This window comes from Microcaecilia unicolor, chromosome 4 (genome assembly GCF_901765095.1).
Source record: "Microcaecilia unicolor chromosome 4, aMicUni1.1, whole genome shotgun sequence".
In the NCBI taxonomy this organism is placed as follows: Eukaryota; Metazoa; Chordata; class Amphibia; order Gymnophiona; family Siphonopidae; genus Microcaecilia; species Microcaecilia unicolor.
Window position 1 is genome coordinate 6182289 of NC_044034.1, and position 26188 is coordinate 6208476.

The 26188-nt window shown below is 45.7% G+C and overlaps 1 protein-coding gene across 2 annotated transcripts in view; it reads left to right on the top strand.

Moving 5' to 3' along the window:
* The window catches only part of PGAP2 (post-GPI attachment to proteins 2), a 101612-nt gene extending 75717 nt beyond the window's left edge, over positions 1-25895 (top strand). For both annotated transcript variants that reach the window (XM_030199828.1, XM_030199829.1), the window contains exons 5-6: positions 22257-22365; positions 25145-25895. In XM_030199828.1, the coding sequence (XP_030055688.1) occupies positions 22257-22365; positions 25145-25275 (240 nt within the window). In that variant the 3' untranslated portion in view covers positions 25276-25895. The remainder of the gene's footprint in view (positions 1-22256; positions 22366-25144) is intronic.
* The last annotated feature ends 293 nt before the right edge of the window (positions 25896-26188 follow it).

The window sequence follows — 26188 nt, forward strand, 5'->3', positions numbered from 1 at the left end:
AATTGGAGAGTCATGGGATAGGTAGTACATAAGTAATGCCACACTGGGAAAAGACCAAGGGTCCATCGAGCCCAGGATCCTGTCCACGACAGCGGCCAATCCAGGCCAAGGGCACCTGGCAAGCTTCCCAAACGTACAAACATTCTATACAATCAAGCCATTGTGACATCACTAATGAGGTTGGCTCTTATTGGTGGAATGAGCCACTATGACATCACAATAGGTTAAATCACTGCTCTATGTAATAAAAGTGAGCCAAGTAGAGGACATAAGTACATAAGTAATGCCAGACTGGGAAAAGACCAAGGGTCCATCGAGGCCAGGATCCTGTCCACGACAGCGGCCAATCCAGGCCAAGGGCACCTGGCGAGCTTCCCAAACGTACAAACATTCTATACAATCAAGCCATTGTGACATCACTAATGAGGTTGGCTCTTATTGGTGGAATGAGCCACTATGACATCACAATAGGTTAAATCACTGCTCTATGTAATAAAAGTGAGCCAAGTAGAGGACATAAGTACATAAGTAATGCCACACTGGGAAAAGACCAAGGGTCCATCGAGCCCAGCATCCTGTCCACGACAGCGGCCAATCCAGGCCAAGGGCACCTGGGTGAGCTTCCCAAACATACAAACATTCTATACATGTTATTCCTGGAATTTTGGATTTTTCCAAGTCCGTTTAGTAGCGGTTTGTGGACTTGTTCTTTAGGAAACCGTCTAACCCCTTTTTAAACTCTGCTAGGCTCTGCTAAACTCTGCCTTCATCACGTTCTCTGGCAACGAATTCCAGAGTTTAATTATGCGTTGGGTGAAGAAAACTTTTCTCCGATTTGTTTTAAATTTACTACATTGTAGTTTCATCGCATGCCCCCTAGTCCTAGTATTTTTGGAAAGCGTGAACAGACGCTTCACATCCACCTGTTCCACTCCACTCATTATTTTATATACCTCTATCAAGTCTCCCTTGAGCCGTGTCTACTCCAAGCTGTAAAGCCCTAGCCTCCTTAGTCTTTCTTCATAGGGAAGTCGTCCCATCCCCGCTATCATTTTAGTCGCCCTTCGCTGCACCTTTTCCAATTCTACTATATGTTTCTTGAGATGCGGTGACCAGAATTGAACACAATACTCAAGGTGCAGTCGCACCATGGAGCGATACAACGGCATTATAACATCCTCACACCTGTTTTCCATACCTTTCCTAATAATACCCAACATTCTATTCGCTTTCCTAACCGCAGCAGCACACTGAGCAGAAGGTTTCAGTGTATTATCGACGACGACACCCAGATCCCTTTCTTGGTCCGTAACTCCTAACGTGGAACCTTGCATAGCGTAGCTAGAATTCTGGTTCTTTTTTTCTCCACATGCATCACCTTGCACTTGCTCTCATGATACAGGTCTATAATTTAATGAGTGGTGTGTAGACGTGAATCGTTTGTTTACTCTTTCCAAAAATACTAGGACTAGGGGGCACACAATGAAGCTACAAAATAGTTATCAATAGAAATCAAACAAAATAAAACATAGAAAAGAAAATAAGATGATACCTCTTTTATTGGACATAACTTAATACATTTCTTGATTAGCTTTCGAAGGTTGCCCTTCTTCGTCAGATTGGAAATAAGCAAATGTGGTAGCAGATAGTATATATAAGAGAAACATCAAAGCATTACTTTGACAGTCTGACAGAGTGGGAGGGTGGGGGTATGCATGGAGGACATCAAAGCATTTCATTAATATTCTAACTACAAAATAGTAAATTTAAAATGAATTGGAGAAAATATTTCTTCACTCAACGTGTAATTAAACTCTGGAATTCGTTGCCAGAGAATGTGGTAAAAGCAGTTAGCTTAGCGTGGTTTAAAAAATGTTTGGATATCTTCCTAAAAGAAAAGTCCATAAGCCATTATTAAGATGGACTTGGGGAAATCCACTTCTTATTTCTAGGATAAGCATAAGCAGCATAAAATGTATTGTACTGTTTTGGAATCTTGTCAGGTACTTGTAAAAGAAACTAGAGGGAAAGGACAAAAACCCGAAGCTGAAAACAAAATGAGGGAAAAAACAGAAAAAATATCCACACAGGAAGGTGCTCGTAATCCAAAAAAGAAGCAGCACTCGGTGAGGGAGAGAACACGAAAAATGTCCTCTCAGCTCCGTTGAAAAACAAAGACTGGAGGACACATGCTCGCACGTTGGACAGAAAGGCACCAGCGCATGTGCGGTGGGACGCTGCTAGAATTTTCTACCCTACTAGCTATTCAGCGTCCTCACCAGGCTCTGTTGGATGATGTCACCCAGATGTGAGAATATGAAGGCTGCTTTTCTTCGGAGAACACTGTATCTCTGTGTCTAAAATACAATCTTAAGAGCCAATCTCTATCATAATCAGCAGTCATAGGAGTTGTCAATGCAGATGGTATTGCTACCTCCTCTTTTGATTTTAGAAAAGTAGGTGAATTTAAACTGACTTCAAATATAGGTGAAGCCATGGGGAAGGATTTCTTCTCTATCTTTTAGGCATTGTGCTTGAGGTAAGAGAGAGCACTGTGCAAACGTGTGCTCTATAGGGTGCCATCTTGCCTTCCGCCAAATCAGAATGCTTAGTCAGAGTAAACCTATGTGCATACAGTTAGGTTTTTATATAGCTGCCCATTTTTGTGCATAAAAGATTTTTACCCATGGAGGGATGTGCCTTATAAAATCTCCTAAGGTGCATGGCAATTCGTTTTTGATGTGACTTAGCACGCTGCACTTCCTGTTTCTGTGCATGGCCTCTAGGGCAGGCTTGGCTCTGATCTCAAAATCAGAGAGGGATAATGAACAACTGCTGTGGTAAGTCCTCAGACTGAGAGAAGTAAGAGATACATGCTAGTAGGGGGAGCAAGTGAGAAAGTGTCGTTATGCTCATATTAGCCCTCTCCTCAAGTCACTCCACTGGCTTCTTATCCGTTTCTGCATACAGTTCAAACTCCTCTTATTGACCTATAAGTGCATTCACTCTGCAGCTCCTCAGTACCTCTCCACTCTCATCTCTCCCTACATTCCTCCCTGGGAACTCCGTTCACTGGGTAAATCTCTCTTATCTGCACCCTTCTCCTCCACCGCTAACTCGAGACTCCGTTCCTTTTATCTTGCTGCACCATATGCCTGGAATAGACTTCCTGAGCCGGTACGTCAAGCTCCATCTCTGGCCGTCTTCAAATCTAAGCTAAAAGCCCACCTTTTTGATGCTGCTTTTAACTCCTAACCCTTATTCACTTGTTCAGAACCCTTATTTATCATCCTCACTTTAATATTTCCTTATCTCTTGTTTGTCCTGTTTGTCTGTCCTAATTAGATTGTAAGCTCTGTCGAGCAGGGACTGTCTCTTCAAGTTCAAGTGTACAGCGCTGCGTACGTCTAGTAGCGCTTTAGAAATGATAAGTAGTAGTAGTAGTAGTAGAAAAAGGCAGGAAATGCATGCTCCAGAGGGATTAATGGAGGTATACTATGGTGGGGGACATGGACTGAAACATTTAGTGGGACAAGAGGAATTCTTGAGATTGGGTGAGGAGTTAATTGGGAATTCAGAGGGGAAGAAAGAAGGGACTTGGATTTGATGTATGTGAGGATTGTGGAAGGGGGTTAGCTTTGTATGGGGGTAGGGGAAGCTCTAGTTTTTTAGAAACCTTTCAGGACCTGGGAGATAGGGTGGAGGAGAAAGAGATTCCTGGGGAGGACACAACAGGGACTCAATCATTGGAAGGGTAGAGGAAAAGGATAGGAACTCAGATTGGGTAAAGGAATTTTGGAGGAGATAGAGGAGCAACAAATATCACATCTGAAACAATCCGTAGTTCAGGAATAAATGACACAATGAAAACCAATGCTCTCATCGAGATACAAGTATCTTGCACCAACGCCAGCAAGAATGTTGGTTTTCATTGCCACATTTATTCCTGAACTACGGATTGTTTCAGACGTCATATTTGTTGCTATACAGCACCTTTGTGCGGTTCTTTTTTATATTTCACATTGGTCAGTTGACTTGATGTAAGCCTAGTAGGCCAAAACATTTCCCGCTCATGTCTGATTAATATTCAAGATTACTGTTGGCACCCCAAATGTTTTGCTGTATGCAGTTTTGTCATCTTCGCTGTGCTTACTTGGTGTCATTGGGTTGACTGCGGAGTTTGTCTGTTCTGTGGTTTTGTTTGTTAGTCCCAAGTCTACCCATTGGAACCAATGCTGCAAGTGCCATAATTCATCATCCATTAGAAATCCAAGACTGGCCTAAAATCTTATTCCTGAAACTAGGTTACTTGGCAGCTCTGGGCCTAACCCCTCTACTCGCTCTTCCTCCACAATCTGTTCTTACTGAAGACCAAACCCCTCTGCACTCTTTCCCCTTCCCGACTCTTCAACCTTTTCCCTCTCCCAGGCCTGTGTGAGACATTCCAGTCACAGCCTCTTGAAGTCCATGTGGTCGCTGGAAATGTCCCCTGTTCGTAGAGCTCAGGGAAGAGAAGGGAGAAGAAGGAATGGAGGAATAGGAGAGGACAACCGGAGGGCAGGGTAGATGAGTGATGTAAGGTGCGAGATGGTAGTAAAGAGAGAAGCTGAGAAGGGACCGAAAGAGGGTGAGAAAGAGCTTGGTTCCCCAGTGGTAGATTGACAGCCACAGGAAGTGGTGATGCTATGCTTGAAATAGCTTATGGTCAGAGGAACATTGCCCTCCCCCCATCCATACACTTGAAATAGTTATGCGCCCAACAGTAGAACATGCCTGCTTACACCCCTAAAATAAATGAGAAAGAACTTTGCTAAACAGTGGAATGATTTTGGCTGTTTAAAATTTTCTGCTGAACCCTGCTAAATATATTTCCTGATCTGTGCTTGTAGCTGTTTTCCCTTGAGATGGGCCGCTCTGGAAGCCCTTTCATTGATGACGGCCGACTGCACCCTGCTGTGTGCAGTGGCATGGAGGGAAGGAAGCTTGGCATGACAGGGCTGACAGGCACAGGCATCCCTCAGTTTTGGCTTCTTGTGAAAGCTTGTCTGTTACAGAACAGTTGAGCTCTGCCCCTGTTCTGTGGTTTCCTTTTGCTCTCCTCGATGAGTGAACCACTTTTGCTAGAACTGGCCGCAGGCGTACGTTTGTCTGAGCAATTCTACAGCGACAGTGGAAGCGGCTGTAGGCTGGGAAATTTGCAACAGTGGGTGAGGATGAAACAAGTTCAGGGCCAGGAAATTTATAGGCAGCAACATTTCTACATAAGTTGCTGAAGAAATACATTAATTAATAAAGGAAAGACTTCCAAAGAGCAGAAGTTAAATGGGGGCAGTTCTTGGGTTCTGGTGCTGGTCCATTGTCTCTGGCATGAGGACAGGATACAACATTTCTTGCTATTGATGATGGATTTTCTTCTCTTTCCCCCAGGGTTATCCAAAGTTTTATTCCTGCTTGTTTTTTTTTTTTTTTTTTAGAGAATATGACGGCAGATAGAGGTTTCCAGGCCCATCTAATCTACCCGTATGCCTTTGGTACTGTAGTACCATGGGCCTGACTTATTTCCAGGGCCGCCGAGAGACTGGGCCAGGCCACCCCCCAAGGTCGTGGTCATCGCCGCCCCCCTCCGTCCTCCACTGGGCCGGGCCCCTCTGAATTCAAATCATAGCGCCGCACCTCGACCTCGCTCCGTGTGAAAGAAGCGCAGCAGCGGCAGTCTGCAGATCGCCTCCCTTCGGGCCTTCCCTCCCTGTGTCCCGCCCTTGTGCAAATTATGTCAGACGAGGGTGGGACACAGGGAGGGAAGGCCCGAAGGGAGGTGATCTGCAGACTGCCGCTGCTGCGCTTCTTTCACACGGAGCAAGGTCGGAGGTGAGGCGCTATGATTTGAATTCAGGGGGCCCGGCCAGGTGGTGGACGGAGGGAGCAGGTGGAGGGGACTGCGGTGCCGGCCCCCCCCCCCTTGGAGGCCCGGGGAATTTTGTCCCCCCTGCCCACCCCCCCTCGGCGGCCCTGCTTATTTCCAGTGACCTGCTACTGCAGGGACCTGCTGTACTGCCCACTCCTGGTCTCTGCTTTTTAACCTTGGACCTGGAGGATTTTGCAGGTTTTTTTTTTTTTTTTTTACATTTGTACCCCGCGCTTTCCCACTCATGGCAGGCTCAATGCGGCTTACATGGGGCAATGGAGGGTTAAGTGACTTGCCCAGAGTCACAAGGAGCTGCCTGTGCCTGAAGTGGGAATCGAACTCAGTTCCTCAGTTCCCCAGGACCAAAGTCCACCACCCTAACCACTAGGCCACTCCTCCACTGTTGCTACTATTTGAGATTCTACATGGAATGTTGCTATTCCGCTAGCAACATTCCATGTAGAAGTCAGCCCTTGGAGATCACCAATGTGGCTGCGCAGGCTTCTGCTTCTGTGAGTCTGACGTCCTGCACATACGTGCAGGACATCAGACTCACAGAAACAGAAGCCTGCGCAGTCAGTGGAATAGCAACATTCCATGTAGAATCTCCAATAGTAGCAACATTCCATGTAGAAGTCGGCCCTTGGAGATCACCAATGTGGCCGCGCAGGCTTCTACTTCTGTGAGTCTGACGTCCTGCACATATGTGCAGGACGTCAGACTCACAGAAACAGAAGCCTGCGCAGCCTTCTACATGGAATGTTGCTAGTGGAATAGCAACATTCCATGTAGAATCTCCAATAGTAGCAGCATTCCATGTAGAATCTCCAATAGTAGCAAGATTCCATGTAGAATCTCCAGTAGTAGCAACATTCCATCTAGAATCTCCAATAGTAGCAACATTCCATCTAGAATCTCCAATAGTAGCAACATTCCATCTAGAATCTCCAATAGTATCTATTTTATTTTTGTTACATTTGTACCCTGCGCTTTCCCATTCATGGCAGGCTCAATGCGGCTTACATGGGGCAATGGAGGGTTAAGTGACTTGCCCAGAGTCACAAGGAGCTGCCTGTGCCTGAAGTGGGAATCGAACTCAGTTCCTCAGTTCCCCAGGACCAAAGTCCACCACCCTAACCACTATGCCACTCCTTCATTCAAAGCGGCAGTCGCAGAGCGCTTCTCTTCTGACCTTCCCTCCCTGTTTCCCGCCCTCGCAGAAACCGGAAGTTGCATCAGACGAGGGTGGGACACAGGGAGGGAAGGCCAGAAGAGACGCGATCTGCGACTGCCGCTTTGAATGAAGGGGGCCCGGAGCCGTGGAGGCAGGCAGGTGAGACCGCAGCGGCGGGGGGAACGACGGGGGGGGCGGCCTTGCCTCTGGGCCCAGCCTAGTCTCTCGGCTGCCTTGTGTTACTATGGTAGAAGGGCAGGTCAGTGCTAGGGTGGTGTCACCCTTACCCGAGGTCTTCCGTCATTTTGACCTGGCTTTCAGCCCACACATTCTCATCCCATCCTGCTATTCAAACGTCAGTCAAGCATCTCTACCGGACAGGATAGGACGCTTCATTGTCCTCCCACAGTCTGTGAGCAGCACACCTTAGTATAACGGGACAGCGGATCTAGGTCCAAAGCGAGAGCTGCAAACCAGCCAGACAGAACATCTCCTAACTGAATCCTGAGCTCAGAGACGTTTGCAGGCTCTTGATAAAGAACCAGTGACTGATAAATACAAAAATTCTTGCAGGCTTCTTAAACTAGGACATCTTTGACCTTGTGGTTTATGTAATTACCAGTCAGACGGCGCAAGCAGTGAAGAAAACCAAAAGGGAGCTTAGCGATCATTGTGAGGATACAGAATTGTGAAGCAGCCAGAGAGTCAGGAAGGCCAGTGAGTAAAGTAATGTAGGATTTAAGCTTAGGAGGAGTGACTAGTGAACAGAGAGTGAGGCAGCTGTCAACCCAAAGAGGAATGAACCATTATTTTCTCTTGAAGCAGAACTGAACCAAAACCCAAATTGGAGCAAAATAATTCTGCTTATCAGTTACCAAATATTCATTGCCCTGAACTGGAACTCCTTCTGGTAAAGGTGCACCTGAACCCGGATTAAAATATTTAAAGGTTTGATACCCTGGCTATACTGTATGTATGTTTCATAACTGATAGCTAGAGAGTTGAGAATAAGCAGTTGATCCCTTGCCAAGTCAGAAAAGGGAGTGGAGTCAGTAGGAACAAATTCAGGAGGTGGGGGAGGAGAGCGAGGAATAGATCCCCTCTGTTTTCCATGCACTGGAGAGAGAGTGAGAGCGTCTCCAGTATGATAGAGAGGAGGAGGGGGGGAGGGAGTAGCAGGAAGTCCAGGCCGAAGGAGATAGGCAAACCTTCTCCATCATGTGCAAGACAGCGATATGAGCCTTCAAGGCCAGGCGCCCAAAGGGACCCTGGACATTTCAGAAGAAGACTTTATTTTTTTTTTCTCTCTGTAAGACTATGCTTTGCTTCCCTTTTTTGCACAGTGCAAGAAGAGATGCCTTTCAGTTTCTGTTTCCCTGGCTCTTTGGAGTTTCCAGTTCTGTTTTTGCCTGTAGTCATCTTTTCTAGTTTCTTGTCACTTATTCCGCATTTAAGTTTTGTACTTGTCACTAACGTGAGGGTAATTTCTGTAGTGAGGCTGACACCAGTCCAGTATTGTCCTCTTCTGCTCATCTTCTCCCCACCCCCCACCTCTCTCTAATCTGTTGTCTTTTGCCTACACTGTGGCCCAAGTACTATTTCCCCAAACCACCTGGGACTCACCTGCCAAGCAGTGAACTCCATGAGATCAAAACATTAACTGCAAAGGAAAATAGTGGGGTTCCCCAGGGATCTGTTCTGGAGCTGCTGCTTTTTAACCTTTCCAGTTATACTTCATAATGCTTGCTGTAAGAATTTTATATTAGACTTGATTATTTAGTACATGAGAATACTGGGTCAGACCAATGGTCTGCGTTACCCAGTATCCTGCTTCCAACAGTGGACAATTCAGGTCACAAGTACCTGGCAGAAACCCAGTTAGTAGCAACATTTCAGGTTATCAATCCCAGGGCAAGCAGTGGCTTCCCCACGTCCATCTCAATAACAGACTATGGACTTTTCCTCCAGGGACTTGTCCAAACCTTTTTTAAAACTCAGATACGCTAACCGCCGTTACGACATCCTCCCGCAATGAGTTCCAGAGCTTAACTATTTTTTGAAAAAATATCTCCTCCTATTTGTTTTAAACGTATTTCCATGTAATTTCATCAAGTGTCCCCTGGTCTTTGTACTTTTTTTAAAAGAGTGAAAAATCAATTCATTTTTACCCGTTCTACATCACTCAAGCTTTTCTAGACCTCAATCATATCTCCCTTCATCCATCTCTTTTCCAAGCCTACAGTCACCCAGGAGCGCGTGGTTCAGTGTGACGTATCCTTGAAGGATACTATTGAAACAGGACATTTAGGGAATCCCAGTAGAGAGGATTCAACATTGTTGAAAGTAAGCCAGGTGTGCTTATTGAGAGAGCAGGATAAAGGATACACATTATCCCCTTCGACTTCTAAGCAGCTTGTAGATCAAAGGAAAAAAACACAATTGGAAGTGCCTGTATACAAGTGCTAGAAGCCTAAAAATTGGAGAGTTAGAATATAAAGCAGTAAATGATGATGTAGATATAAAAGGCATCTCAGAGACTTGGTGGAAAGAGGACAATCAATGGGACACTGTGTTAACAGGGTACAAATTGTATCACAATGATACAGAAGATCAAGTTGGAGGGGGGATTGCGCTATATTTTAGAGATGGAATTGAGTCAAATAAAATAAACATTCCACGTGACAAGATAGCAGTGTGGAGTCATTATGGATAGAAATTCCACATGTGAAGGGAAGGAGTATTTTTGTAGGGCTGTACTACCGTCTGCCGGTCAGAATGTTTACAGAGATTGGGAAAGCTGGCAAATTGGGCAATACTGTAATAATGGGTGATTTCAATTACCCTGGTATTGACTGAATAAATGTTACATCAGGGAGTGGCTGGGAGATAAAATTTCTAGATTTATTTATTTAGATTTTGCTCACACCTTTTTCAGTAGCAGCTCAAGGTGAGTTACATTCAGGTACACTGGATATTTCTCTGTCCCAGGAGGGCTCACAATCTAAGTTTGTACCTGAGGCAATGGAGGGTTAAGTGACTTGCCCAAGATCACAAGGAGTAGCAGTGGGATTTGAACCGATCACCTCTGGATTGCAAGACCGGTGCTCTAACCACTAGGCCACTCCTCCACGACTGCTTCGTGGAGCAACTGGTCTAGGAATGGACAAGAGGGGGAGCCATTTAGGATCTGGTCCTTGGTGGCGTGCAGGGCATAGTGCGAGAGGTGGTGGTGGAGGGTCCCTTGGAAAACGGTGATCATAACATGATCAAGTTTGAACTGCTATCGGATGAACCCACAAAGGAAATCTACTGTAACTGCATTTAATTTTCAAAAGGGCCACTATAATAAAATGAGGAAAAAGGTTAAAAAGAAGCTAATTGGATCATCTGCTACTACTACTACTACTACTACTACTACTATTTAGCATTTCTATAGCGCTACAAGGCGTACGCAGCGCTGCACAAACATAGAAGAAAGACAGTCCCTGCTCAAAGAGCTTACAATCTAATAGACAAAAAATAAATAAAGTAAGCAAATCAATTAATGTGAACGGGAAGGAAGAGAGGAGGGTAGGTGGAGGCGAGTGGTTACAAGTGGTTACGAGTCAAAAGCAATGTTAAAGAGGTGGGCTTTCAGTCTAGATTTAAAGGTGGCCAAGGATGGGGCAAGACGTAGGGGCTCAAGAAGTTTATTCCAGGCGTAGGGTGCAGCGAGACAGAAGGTGCGAAGTCTGGAGTTGGCAGTAGTGGAGAAGGGAACAGATAAGAAGGATTTATCCATGGAGCGGAGTGCACGGGAAGGGGTGTAGGGAAGGACGAGTGTGGAGAGATACTGGGGAGCAGTAGAGTGAGTACATTTATAGGTTAGTAGAAGAAGTTTGAACAGGATGCGAAAACGGATAGGGAGCCAGTGAAGGGTCTTGAGGAGAGGGGTAGTATGAGTAAAGCGACCCTGGCGGAAGATGAGACGGGCAGCAGAGTTTTGAACCGACTGGAGAGGGGAGAGGTGACTAAGTGGGAGGCCAGCAAGAAGCAGATTGCTAAGGTTAGGACCTAAATCAGGCGTGGACATTATTCAAAAATACCATCTTGGAAGCCCAGTCCAGATACATTCCACATATTTGCAAAGGTGGAAAGAAGAGAAAACGACAGTCAGCATGGTTAAAAGGTGAAGTAAAAGAGGCCATTACAGCCTAAAGATTGTCCTTCAAACAATGGAAAAAGGACCCAAATGAAGAAAATAAGAAGCAACATAAGCACTGGCAAGTCAGATGCAAAGTATTAATAAAGAAGGCTAAAAGAGAATATGAAGAGAAACTTGCTGCAGATGCTTGTGGGAAAAAAGAACCCGAATTATAGCTATGTCATGCAAGGTTCTACGTTAGGAGTTACGGACCAAGAAAGGGATCTGGGTGTCGTCGTCAATAATACACTGAAACCTTCTGCTCAGTGTGCTGCTGCGGCTCTGAAAGCGAATAGAATGTTGGATATTATTAGGAAAGGTATGGAAAACAGGTGTGAAGATGTTATAATGCCGTTATATCGCTCCATGGTGAGACCGCACCTTGAGTATTGTGTTCAATTCTGGTTGCCGCATCTCAAGAAAGATATAGTGGAACTGGAAAAGGTGCAGCGAAGGGCGACTAAAATGATAGCGGGGATGGGACGACTTCCCTATGAAGAAAGACTAAGGAGGCTAAGGCTTTTCAGCTTGGAGAAGAGACAGCTGAGGGGAGACATAATAGAGGTATATAAAGTAATGAGTGGAGTGGATGTGAAGCGTCTGTTCACGCTTTCCAAAAATACTAGGACTAGGGGGCATGCGATGAAACTACAGTGTAGTAAATTTAAAACAAATTGGAGAAAAGTTTTCTTCACCCAACGCGTAATTAAACTCTGGAATTCGTTGCCGGAGAATGTGGTGAAGGCTGTTAGCTTGGCAGAGTTTAAAAAAGACGGTTTCCTAAAGGAGGTCCATAAACCGCTACTAAATGGACTTGGGAGAAATCCACAATTCTGGGAATAACATGTATAGAATGTTTGTACGTTTGGGAAGCTCGCCAGGTGCCCTTGGCCTGGATTGGCCGCTGTCGTGGACAGGATGCTGGGCTCGATGGACCCTTGGTCTTTTCCCAGTGTGGCATTACTTATGTACTTATGCTAAAACTCATAGTAACAACTTTTTCAGGTACATCAGAAGCAGAAAGCCTACAAGGGAATCCATGGGACAGTTAGATCACGAAGGAGTAAAAGGGGCACTCGGGGAGGACAAGGCCATAGCGGAGAAACTGAATGAATTCTTTGCTTCTGTCTTTACGGGGCCCAGCAAAATCAAATGCCTTCCAGGCTCCTCAGCTACCAGGAGTACCAGACAAATGCTGACTGTAATCAGAGAGGAAACTAAGGAGTCTAACACTGATGTTGTTATCCACCTGGAACAAATGACCTGGCCAATAATACCCCACTTGCAGCACAGAGAGTATTCAAGAGCTGGGGGAGGGGGGGTTAAAATCTTTGGTACAGATGGTAGCTTTTTCTGAAGTACTAACTACTTTTGGAAAAGAAGAGAAAAGTTTACAAAATACAGAGAATTTCAGTAGGTGGCTCAAAGCCTGGTGTCATCAAGAAGGTTTTTAGGTACATAGGAGGATGGGACAATACATGGAAAAACAAAAGACTATATTATAACGATGAATTGCATCTCACTGTGGCAGGAAAAAAAATACTTGGAGAGAAATTCAGACAATATGTATCTAGGCATTTAAACTAGAAGGCGGGGGGTGGCATATGGAGGCAGGTCAATTCCAGTGGTCACCCCCAGCTAAAGACAAAGTGTGACAGTAGTAAAGAAAACAATCAAAACAACTATCTTAGGAAATCACGTCATACAAACCTAGCAGGAAGTGGGATTAAAGAAAAAACTAAACAGAAGATGAGACTGCCACTGAAATGTAGCTGGAAAGCGATGACCACAAATGCTCGCAGTCTAAGCAACAAAGTTCATGATCTGCAAGCCCTGATGTTAGAGGCAGACTTAGACATTGTCGCTATCACAGTGACATGGTTCAATGATTCCCATGAATGGGATGCAAACATACCGGGCTGTAATCTGTTTAGGAAGGACCCTTGGTCTTTTCCTAGCGTGGCATTACTTAGGTACTTAGAGATGGTCGTAAAGGTGGAGGAGTAGCTCTGTATGTGAGAAACGATATGGCAGCAACTGAAATGCCAGGTGTCTGGGGAAAGGAAGAAGCGATATGGATCACCTTGAAAAGAGATGATGGAACCTCTGTCCACATGGGTGTTGTCTGTAGACCTCTGACACAATCAGAGGAACTAGATAAAGATATGGTTACAGATATCCAGACGTTGGGAAAGAAAAGTGAGGTGCTGTTGCTGGGAGATTTCAACCTGCTGGATGTGGATTGGAAAGTTCCATCTTCGGAATCAGAAAGGAGTAGAGAGATCGTGGATACCTTACAAAGTGCTCTGCTCAGACAAATGGTGAAGGAACCCACAAGGTGAGGGGCAACACTGGATCTGGTGCTCACAAATGGGGAGAGTGTATCTAATGTCTGAGTGGGTGCCCACCTGGGCAGCAGTGGTCATCAAATAGTTTGGTTTGATTTGATATAAAAGCTAAAGTTGAGGGCAACCACTCAAAGTCCTGGATTTCAAACATGCTGACTTCAGCAAAATGAGGGAATACCTAAAGAAAGAGCTGACGGGCCGGGAGGACATACGAGAAGTGGAAAGTCAGTAGTCCAGGCCGAAAGCTATAAATATGGCTACCAACCATTATGTAAGGAGAGTAAATAAAAGCAAGAGGAAAAGGAAACCAATATGGTTCTCCAAGCAAGCAGCTGAGAAACTAAAGGCTAAAGAGTTGGCGTTCATGAAATATAGAAAAACTCAAGAAGAACAACACAGAGGAATACTGGATGAAACGGAAAGAAACCAAGAGAGAGAGAGGTCTAGCGAAAGCGCAGACAGAAGAACAAATAGCTAGAAATGTAAGGACAGGCGACAAGAATTAATTTTCAGGTATATTAGTGAAAGGAGGAAGACTAAAAATGGAATTGTGAGACTGAAAGATGCCATGAACTGCTATGTGGAAAATGAGTAAAAAGCAAATGTGCTAAACAAATACCGCGATACGATTTAAGGTGGGCTGGAGAGAGCATCAGCGGAAACTCCAGTGGTTTTGAACTTGAGGACAATGCCGGGTAGACTTTTATAGTCTTTGTACCGGAAATTACAAGACAGTTTTGGATAGGCTGGAGTGAGCTTTGATGGCAACTCCAGTGTTTGGAACATAGGGACAGAGCCGAGTGGATTTCTATGGTCTATGTCCCAGAAACACCAAAGAAAGACCGTGTTCATGGTTGATTTGAACTGATAATGAATGTGACTGTTGGGCAGACTGGATGGACCATTCAGATCTTTATCTGCTGTCACTTACTATGTTACTGTGATTCCGATTATTCTTCCCACAGTGCATCACTTTTAATTTCATTTGCCACTTAGATACCCAGGCTTCCAGTTTCCTAAGGTCTTCCTGCAGTTTTTCACAATTCGCATGTGTTTTGACAGCTTGAATAGTTTTGTGTCATCTGCAAATTTAATCACCTCACTCATTGCTCCGATTTCCAGATCATTTGTAAATATGTCCCAGTACAGATCCCTGCGGCACTTCAGTATTCACCATTGAGAAAAACGTCCATTTAACCCTACCCTCTGTTTTCTGTTCAATAACCAATTCCTAATCCACAGAAGGGCATTGCCTCCTATCCCATGACTCTTTAATTTTCTCAGGAGTCTCTCATGAGGCACTTTGTCAAAAGCCGTCTGAAAATCTAGGTACACTACATCAACTGCCTCACCTTTATCTACATATTTATTCACACCTTCAAAGAAATGAAGCAAATTGTTTTAAGGCGTTATTACCCAAAAGGCACAAGAATATCTGAAGAGCAATCCCTTTCCTATAATTTGTAAATAATTTCTCCATTATTTTTATTTATTTATTTGAATGCCTTCTAGACTGACTTCCCCAGCATCGGCAGAACACCCAAAGCAACCCTAAGTAACACTAGAATTCTTAGGAGTATTAGTTTTTAGTAGGGTTTTTTCAGTGCAGGGCCAGCTGATACGACTTTTCTTACCTGTTACTGGTCTCGGGAGCCAATCATACAGCCCCCCCCCCCCCCCCCCACTGCTGTCTCCAGGCCCATAGCACCAGTATATGAAGCTACTACTACTACTACTACTATTTAGCATTTCTATAGCGCTACAAGGCGTACGCAGCGCTGCACAAACATAGAAGAAAGACAGTCCCTGCTCAAAGAGCTATGTAATAAAAGTGAGCCAAGTATAGGACAATCAAGCCATTGTGACATCACTGATGAGGTTGGCTCTTATTGGTGGCCTGAGGCATTATGACATCACACTATTAGCTCTGGTTACAAGAGACTACTACTACTACTATTTAGCATTTCTATAGCGCTACAAGGCGTACGCAGCGCTGCACAAACATAGAAGAAAGACAGTCCCTGCTCAAAGAGCTATGTAATAAAAGTGAGCCAAGTATAGGACAATCAAGCCATTGTGACATCACTGATGAGGTTGGCTCTTATTGGTGGCCTGAGGCATTATGACATCACACTATTCGCTCTGGTTACAAGAGACTACTACTACTACTATTTAGCATTTCTATAGCGCTACAAGGCATACGCAGCGCTGCACAAACATAGAAGAAAGACAGTCCCTGCTCAAAGAGCTATGTAATAAAAGTGAGCCAAGTATAGGACAATCAAGCCATTGTGACATCACTGATGAGGTTGGCTCTTATTGGTGGCCTGAGGCATTATGACATCACAATATTAGCTCTGGTTACAAGAGACTACTACTACTACTACTATTTAGCATTTCTATAGCGCTACAAGGCATACGCAGCGCTGCACAAACATAGAAGAAAGACAGTCCCTGCTCAAAGAGCTATGTAATAAAAGTGAGCCAAGTATAGGACAATCAAGCCATTGTGACATCACTGATGAGGTTGGCTCTTATTGGTGGACTGAGGCATTATGACATCACACTATTAGCTCTGGTTACAAGAGACTACTACTACTACTATTTAGCATTTCTATAGCGCTACAAGGCGTACGCAGCGCTGCACAAACATAGAAGAAAGACAGTCCCTGCTCAAAGAGCTATGTAATAAAAGTGAGCCAAGTATAGGACAATCAAGCCATTGTGACATCACTGATGAGGTTGGCTCTTATTGGTGGACTGAGGCATTATGACATCACACTATTAGCTCTGGTTACAAGAGACTACTACTACTACTATTTAGCATTTCTATAGCGCTACAAGGCGTACGCAGCGCTGCACAAACATAAAAGAAAGACAGTCCCTGCTCAAAGAGCTATGTAGTAAAAGTGAGCCAAGTATAGGACAATCAAGCCATTGTGACATCACTGATGAGGTTGGCTCTTATTGGTGGACTGAGGCATTATGACATCACACTATTAGCTCTGGTTACTACTACTACTACTATTTAGCATTTCTATAGCGCTACAAGGCATACGCAGCGCTGCACAAACATAGAAGAAAGACAGTCCCTGCTGAAAGAGCTTACAATCTAATAGACAACCACGATGAGAGCTGGGCAGCCTTTAAACCCTGCTGCTCTTGCCTCCTCTGCTGCATTCTGCATACACCACAGGGGTGAGACCAGCAGGACCTTTGCAAGCATTTAGTTCATAGCTGCCACAGGCACAGAGGCAGCAACAGAATGGAGGAAGGTAGGTTTTGAATGGAAATGTTGGACTGGGGGGAGAGAGGTGATGAAGCTGGAAGAGGTGAGTGGTTAGGTGGGAGTGAAGGGGAAGGGGTAATGCTGGACCAGAAGGAATGATGCTGGAGAGTTGGGAAGCGGGAAGAGAGGGGATGATGCTGGACCGGGGGGAGGGGGAGAATGGAAATGATGCTGGATGGGGTGGGTAGGGAGGGAGAGGGAAGAGTGGGGTAATTGTGGATGTGAGGGAGGGAATATGATGAAGATGCTGGACCTGGAGAAGAGGAGGAAAGGGTGAAGGGCACTGCCCCTGTTTCAGGATCTGGATAAAACTTGAAATGGTTCTCATGCACCCGTGGAGCAGAAACCCAGAATATTACTAATTAGAGGAGATAATTTCCCCCAAATATTCCATGCCTGTGAATTTCCAAATACTCCATGGCACATGCCTGGTGACATACAATTGTGCTGCTCGACATGCTCCAGGAAACACATGTAGCCCCCCCCCCTTGCCAAGGATTGCTCCCCCCCTGTCTTGCTAAGGAAGAGAGGGTTGTGCTCCCTCCCCCTTTCCAAGGGAGTGAGGGTTGCCCCAGAGACATTTAGAGAAAAAACGGGTAAAATAGGGAGCATGCAGTGAAAATGACTTGTACAGAGTAAAGGTTAGGGGTCTGGGATGCACAGGGGAGGGCAAATGCCTCAAGGCCTAAGCTGGAGTGGTTAGACTCAACCCTTCTGAAAATTGTAATCCACAGAGCTGGGGTATTACATTAGCGGTGGTTTAGGGCAAGACCTGAGTAAAACCAAAAGGCTAAAACTTGAAGCCCTGAGATGTAACTAGATCCCCTTAAGGTAAACTTTATTCTTTTTCTCTGTTGGTTTTATGCTCTGGGATTGTAAGCTGGGTTCTGCAGACTCCTTTTAGTGGACTCTGTACGATTCAAATGCTGTCAGTGTCAAGTGCATTGGGCTCTTTAAATAAAACCAAAAATCTCAGCATATATTTCCCAGAGAGAGAGAGAGAGAGAACATAGGGGAATCACATTCCTCCCCAAGAGAGAAAATCCTCTACCAGGGTGGTCAGAATGCACCAGCGAGAGCAGTGGGCTTTTTGGGGTAACATAACATAGTAAGTGACGGCAGATAATCACAGAGCAGGGATGGCAACCTCTGCATCCCACTCACCCTCCTGAGGGAATACGAACTCTGCAACCCTTTACCCGAGTCCTTGGTGTCTCAGCCGCTGTTTTGTCCCTCCTCCTAGAAGCCAAGCCTTTTCTTCGCTGGTTCAGGGGCAGCTGCCCTCCCATCTGGATCTGAACTAGCTGACCATGAGGAAAGCTTCTTCCCAGGGCCCCTTTGGGCTCTTGCAGTCTCCCTTCTTCATATGGACTCCCATCACGGAATGACGAGATGACAGGGTCAGGAATAGATTAAGGCATAGGCAAACTAGGCAGGTGCCTAGAGCTCAAATGCTTAAGAGGGGCCTTCTTAGGTATGCAAATAAAGTGGCTCCCAAGGTAGAATTTTGCTCTAGTAAGTCGAGGAGGGAGAAGGACCAGAACCACCAGCGTCCCCCACCCCACCCCCCTGTGCAGTTTTCTCCAGTCGTTACGGTAGGACCTTTGTACTTGCTGCTTCCTCTGCAGACAGAGCAAAGCACCCCGTTGTAGGAATTTTAAAATGTATTTATATTTCAATAAGGGTACAAGGTACTTGTTTGTCTAGGGTCCAATAAAAGAGTTAATCCTGCCCTGAACAAGGTCTCTTGTACTTTCCTCCTGAATGCAGGAAGAGACGCCTCCTACCCAGTGTCAGGCACAGGCCCGGTCTCCACTTCCTCACACTCACACTGCAGGAAGGGGCAGGGTTAGAGTGAGAGCAGGGGGGATTCCAGATTTTCCCTCTCGCAGCCACTGACAGTTAGGCAGGCCCAGCCTCCATTTCCTCACGCTGCAGGAGGGGTTAGAGCAGGAGCAGAGACAAGATTTTCCCTCTCTGTAGAAATAGGGGATGATGTGGGTGTTTACTACTACACAGGTTTACGCACCACTGGTTATCTAGTGTCAGCAGGCCACCACCTTCAGGCCTTCCTGCAGATATGAACTCGGTTGACCCTAGAAGGGCCCTTCCCTGGACACAGCACTCCCAGAAGCAGACTCTAAAAATATGCTTAAAACCCCTTTATTCCATCAGCAAGGCCAAGACATTTCCTCTTCCAGATACAGTCCTTGGTTACAGCACATGTCACCCCTTCTTCCTTCCCCCTGCCGGCCACAGTTTCTGGATACAGTTTAAATCATTCACTGCTTCCCCAGCATGGCCTGATTCCTGGACACAGTTTTAAATCACTCACTGTTTCACCAGCATGGCAGTGTTCTGAACACAGTTCGTCACTCATTGTTTCCCCAGTATGGCACCACTTCTGGACACAGTTCAAATCACTCACTGCTTCCCCAGCATGGCATGACTTCTGGACACAGTTCAAATCACTCACTGCTTCCCCAGCATGGCATGACTTCTGGACACAGTTCAAATCACTCACTGCTTCCCCAGCATGGCATGACTTCTGGACACAGTTCAAATCACTCACTGCTTCCCCAGCATGGCATGACTTCTGGATATAGTTCAAATCACTCACTGCTTCCCCAGCATGGCCAGGTTCCTGGACACAATTCAAGTCACTACCTGTTTCCCCAGCCGGGTCTGACTTCTGGCCACACCTGAAATCATTCACTGCTTTACAGCACAACACCTCTCTCCCCCTTGAGTGGAACAGCTGCTTAACTTTTCCTCCAAGCTTTCCCCAGCCTTGAAGAAGGTTTGTTATGAAGCCTTTCAACTTCTTCCCTTGTACCTGAGCTAGAGCAGCAATCTCCATGGGTTCACTTCCCCAGTCATCTTGGGCTTGGATCTCCTCTCCGACCTCTTTCTCCCCCTCCCATTCCATGGGCTCCTCTCCCTTTATGGTCCCCAGCTGGTTCTCTCCCTCCTGATTATTCCTCCTCAGCCAACCCCCCCCCCCTCCTCTCCCTTGGGATCCTGGGACTTGTAGTTCCCTTGCTGCTCCCTTTGCTTGCCCCCAGGGCTTTGCAGGGCTTCTTAGGAACTGTAGTCCTCCTCCCTTCTCTGGCTGTTGGGAAACTTATTCCTCTGTGGGGGCGTGGCTTCCCAGCCCCTAGGATCCTGGGACTTGTAGTTGGAATCCCGGGTATGAAACCTACACATCTTGCTCCTCTCCCGGATCCCTTCTTCCCTGACCCTCAGGGGTTCCTCACACTAGATTAGGACCTGAGGCAACAGAGGGATCTCATTGTCAGAACAGCAGAGTGCACATATACAATTTAACTAGGATTTTAGCCCACACGTTATAAGTACATAAGTATTGCCACATTGGGACAGACCAAAGGTCCATCAAGCCCAGCATCCTGTTTCCAACAGTGGCCAATCCAGGTCACAAATACCTGGCAAGATCCCAGAAAAGTTCAATACATTTTATACTGCTTATCCCAGAAATAAGCAGTGGATTTTCCACAAGTCAATTTTAATAATGGTCTATGAACTACCAGTTCTGTAAAGTCTGGCTCCCGTTTTGGGACACTCTGACACCCGTAGCGAGAAGCAAGATATTGAACTGTTAACAGAACCGGCAGTGGGAAAGAGTTGAGGGTGGGGATAGAGAGGGGGGGGGGGAGTTGGGGGAAGAGGGAGAAAAATTATAAGCTTGATGACATCTCCTATGTATTGATTGAATTATTTGATGTATTGTGTTCAAGTGTTATCAATAAAAATTGATATATAAAAAAAAAAAAAATAATAATGGTCTATGAACTTTTCCTTTAGGAAGCCGGCCAAACCTTTTTTTTTAAACCCCGCTAAGGTAACCGCCTTTACCACATTCTCTGGCAATAAATTCCAGAGTTTAATTACATGTTGAGTGAAGAAAAATGAATGTGCAGTGTGGGCATCTCAAGATATAGTGCTGTGCCCCTAGCTGCAGTCTGTCACTTTAACTGGGGTATAAAAGCAGAAATGGGAGTCAGATTTTGGATGCTAATATCAATATTTAGTAGAGAGGTGTATAGACTTTAGGGTTAGAAATTGGGAGGCCAGCCTGAAAACAGGAAAGCTAATGGCTTTTGTACCTGTAAGAGCACAGGCAGTTTTTTCAGCTTAGCCCTGTACTGTGGCTCTGTAAAGGACTGCTGCTTTGATATCAGCCTTATTTGAAGAGTGCTTCCGGGGTGTGGCTGAGGTTCCCTTGGCCCCCTTTTCACCCAGGGGCTCTTATTTCTGAGGTTTTTGTTACTGATGATTCAAGAAGTTCCTGTTCCACGGTGACCCCAGGAAATGATGTGCCCATAGCGCCTACATGGCCTAAACCCCTGTGCTGTGGGTGCTGCATAAGGAGCTTGAAAACAGGAAGTGCATTTCTGTGCGATGGCTTCACAGACCTGCTCTGTGGTTTTATCTCAAAGCTGTTTTGGTTGTTCACACTGACTGAATGATGGAGGGAAAAAACACATTCTCGTAAGTCTTTTCTCTGTCCCATCCAGCAGTTCTCAGGAAACCATTGTACACAGGCTGTCTTCTATCACTGCCCCGTCCAGATGTAATGTGGGATCTGTCATATACTATCTGACTTCCTCCGCCTTCCCTTTCGTCCGTCAGGAGACCTTCATGCAGAATCTCTTTCCTTATTCCTTTCCAGGCAGTTGCATCAGGGAGGTGTCATGCCTGGTCTGCTATAAGCGGGTCATTACTAGTGCTATGGGGACCTCGGCTCCTTACTTATAAAGCTTCCATAGATCAGAGGAGTGATTGCAAAATCTGATACAGAATAGACAGGGTCTTGAATGAGGAGGGGCGCTTTCCAGGGCGTGTCGGAGAGTTATGCTTTTACTGACGGTTCGAGAGCTGGTACAATGGTAGTGGGTGGCCTAGGCAAACTTTCAGCTTTATCCGCCCACCCCCCATTAACTTTCAGATCCCTAGTTGGCAGCTCCCCCACCCCCAAGATTTTGGTAGTTGAACACGATCGTGATCATCACAGAAAACTCCTATTGAAATGCAGGCTAAACTATGTGCTGATGGCTGTTGGCTGTCAGGATCTATTCTTTTACTTTGTTTACAGCTGCTGCTATTTGCTCTCACCCCTAGGCAGATATGTAGTCTTGCCTAACAGGCCAGCCCTGGTAACAGTCTCTGGTACAGGCTGAGGTAGGGGAATGGGGTTTGGTTTCTGCTTCTGTCACTGACTGCCATGGGCTGTACTGGGGTGTCTGACTTGTGATGGTCTTCCCTGTGATGTAGAGGGGGGGGGGGGGGTCTGTAGCTGCCTGCTAAAGGGCCCTTCTAATAAGAACTTGCTTTTTCAGGAGCGCACCTCGTACAGATGGAAGTGGCGGCTGTTCATCTTTAATCTGTTCACATTCTTGGTGTCGGTGTTCGTCTATTTCAGACACAATTGGTACTGTGAACCTGGAGGTAATGAACCAGAACCTGCCACTGCTTTAGCCTTGTCCCTGTGTGATAGTGTTTGTAATCCTACCCTGCATGCAGCTCTGCCCCATGTAACCACAGCCCACACATGGTTTCACCCCGTGTAGTCCTGTGTCCCACATGCACCTCTGCTCCGTGAAACTGCAGCCGACATACGGTTTCACCCCTGTGTAATTCTGTGTCCCATATGCAGCTCTGCCCCGTGTAACCGCAGCCCACACATGGTTTCACCCCGTGTAATCCTGTGTCCCACATGCACCTCTGCTCCGTGAAACTGCAGCCGACATACGGTTTCACCCCGTGTAATCCTGTGTCCCACATGCACCTCTGCTCCGTGAAACTGCAGCCAACATATGGTTTCACCCCTGTGTAATTCTGTGTTCCATATGCAGCTCTGCCCCGTGTAATTCTGTGTCCCACATGCACCTCTGCTCCGTGAAACTGCAGCCGACATACGGTTTCACCCCTGTGTAATTCTGTGTTCCATATGCAGCTCTGCCCAGTGTAACCGCAGCCCACACATGGTTTTGCCCCGTGTAATTCTTTGTCCCACATGCACCTTTGCTCTGTGAAACTTCAGCCGATATATGGTTTCACCCCTGTGTAATCCTGTGTCCCACATGCACCTCTGCTCCGTGAAACTGCAGCCGACATACAGTTTCACCCCGTGTAATCCTGTGTCCCACATGCACCTCTACTCCGTGAAACTGCAGCTGACATACGGTTTCATCCCTGTGTAATTCTGTGTCCCACATGCACCTCTGCTCCGTGAAACTGCAGCCGACATACGGTTTCACCCCGTGTAATCCTGTGTCCCACATGCACCTCTGCTCTGTGAAACTTCAGCCAACATACGGTTTCACCCATGTGTAATTCTGTGTCCCACATGCACCTCTGCTCTGTGAAACTTCAGCCGACATACGGTTTCACCCCTGTGTAATTCTGTGTCCCACATGCACCTCTGCTCCGTGAAACCGCAGCCCACACATGGTTTCACCCCGTGTAATCCTGGTCCCACATGCACCTCTGCTCCGTGAAACTGCAGCCGACATACGGTTTCACCCCGTGTAATCCTGTGTCCCACATGCACCTCTGCTCCGTGAAACTGCAGCTGACATACGGTTTCACCCCTGTGTAATTCTGTGTCCCATATGCAGCTCTGCCCCGTGTAACCGCAGCCCACATATTTTCATCCCCTGTGTACTCCTGCCCCTGTGAATCTCCCACAGCCTTATATCTGTATAATCTAACCTGTGGTTGTAAAAACGCTTGTATGTAATTTTCTGTGATAAATGTTTTGTATGTTTGTGATTGTATGAAAGAGGTTTTGTTTGTGTCTGTTAAACATGTTGTTGGTTTTTCCACCCCCTGCAAACAGTAGGACCAAGACAAGTGGAGAGCTGTGGGTCATGACTAGGGGCCGTCTGAAACTACTTTTTTTCAGTTTGGGCCAAAAGCAAAACTGCCACTGGAACTGTTTGAAAATTTGTCTGAAAACCAAAGCTGCAGCCGGAAGTCATCACCTGCTTTCAGCCAAAGCCGAAACTTCAAGTTTGGTTGTGTGAATGTGAACCAGTGAGGGCCGCTGGGGGTTGTCAGAACTTGCAGTCTGCATCCCTCTGCTAAACTCACAGTATCTAAGCCAGAATACAATATTTTAAATAATGAAAGACTCTTATTTTACCTCCAAGCAAAATAGCCTCCACACACAGCTGATAAAAACTGAAACTAAAAGCCGCCGTACTTTTTCAGTGGCCTACTTTGCGCCAGACTCGGAGTGACAGCTAATGTCATATCTCTACAGAGAGGCTAATTCCTAAGGAGCCTCTGATCCCAAATTTACAGACTTAAATTTCTGCTAAATTTTTGAATCAAAAGCATTCATTTGGAGCGCTCTATTTACCATATAAACTACTATGCAAAATCATAACTGCTGTACTTGTAATTGTAGTCTAAAAAAAATACAGAGAGTAGCCCCCCCTCCCCCCATGTCTACTTTTTATTCCCTGGTGGTCTAGTGATGCCCCAGTCATGGCAGCCATTTTGAGAGCAGAACCAGAATGGGCAGGAGGAACTGGAGATCACTTCTCCCCCTACTGTACCCCTATACCACAAGGGATTGTATGATGGGCCTAGAGGGGCCTACAGGTATGGGGGGGGGGGTCCAGGAGGAAGGGCACCTATTTTGGGGGAGGGAGAAGACAAATAGTATAAAGCATAAATTTTCTGCTTAACCAAAAACACATGGTCATTGTCGTCCAATGACTGAAAGTTAAAATAACCTGATTGTTTAGTTCAATTTTGTATATTTCTTTAATTCTATATTACGTTTGAGATGTAAATGTAATGATAACTGAATAAATAAAATAATTAAAAAAATAAAAAATAAAAAAAAAATAACCTTTCAGCCGAAACTGAAACAAGGTCAAGGGTTTGGGGCCAGCTTTGGCGTCGTAACCTAAACTGAAATTCGGTCGATCTCTAGTCATGACCCTCTTACTCTGGTATGACACAGGATTCTTCTGTTTAAATTATTTTCCCCTTTGCACCATGAATAGGAGAAAGCAGAATTGATATCCGTTTAGCACGAACTGACCTCGTTCACCTCTAACATGAACGCTTTGCTAAACGCAGGCATATACAAGCAGGTTCCAGTAACAAACCTATGCTTACGCTTCTTGCGTCTGTTCACGAGAAGCCGCGTGAGTAAGAAATTCTGAAGATCATATGCTTGTTATGATGTTTCCTTGCCCTCTTTCCCCAGTCTATACGGTCTTTGCCTTCCTGGAGTACCTGGTTGTCCTCTCGAACATGGCGTTTCACATGACCGCCTGGTGGGACTTTGGCAACAAGGAGCTGATCATCGGTTGCCCACAGGAGGACAAGCGCTTTTAAGCAGGCTGTGCAATGCACACATCGCCATTTCCATACACCTCAGCAGGAGGCAGGAATGTGATGCAGCTGTGCAGAGCCAGCGAAGGAGCACAAGTGGCTTCAAGATGTACGAACGGGATGCTGCTTGCAAAGGTCATATGAGAACCACAGCATCCGGGGCTGCTCGCAAACCATGCTGAGTAAGGCGGGTTCTAGATTGGTCATGGGAACGCTGATGTTGCAGGTCTCTATTTTTTATACATATTTAAATAAAGGTGTGGGGACTGCTGTGGAGCTGCAGCCGTGAACCTTACAGAAGCTCTGCAGTGTATTTTTCTGGATTTTAAGAGGCAGAATAGTGAGCAATAAAAACGGGTCTTTATTTTGTAGGAGTAACTTTCTTCTAGAACCCATTTTCTCTACCCTGTCTTCAGATGGAGCCAGGATGGCTCGGGGTCCCCTTCTGGTAATTGCTGTGTACACAGCGGCCATTCTTTTCCTGAAAATTAACTTTGACAGCCCCAGGTGACTTGTGTGAGGAACGTCTGTCCCTCTGTGGTCATTAAGCTTAGACAGCAGTTGTTCTGGGCCAGAAGATGTCAGTAGATTAAAAATGATTTGGCCCTGCCGATCTGGTCAGTTTCCCCACTTGCGTTAATCTAGTTTGTTTATTTATTTAACACATTTATACCCCACATTTTCCCACTAGTTGCAGGCTCAATGTGGCTTACACAATAACACGGGTAGGCTACAGTTCAGTAAAATATCATTAAACAATGTCATAGTAAAAAATTAATCGTAAATGTATCGTCTAAAACAACAAAGATAATAAAAGATAATAGAAAAACATTAGGGTCCATAAATTTTGCTGAACAGATAAGAAATAAACTAAGTAACGTCTGGATGGTACGCCTTCTTGAACAGGGTGGTCTTC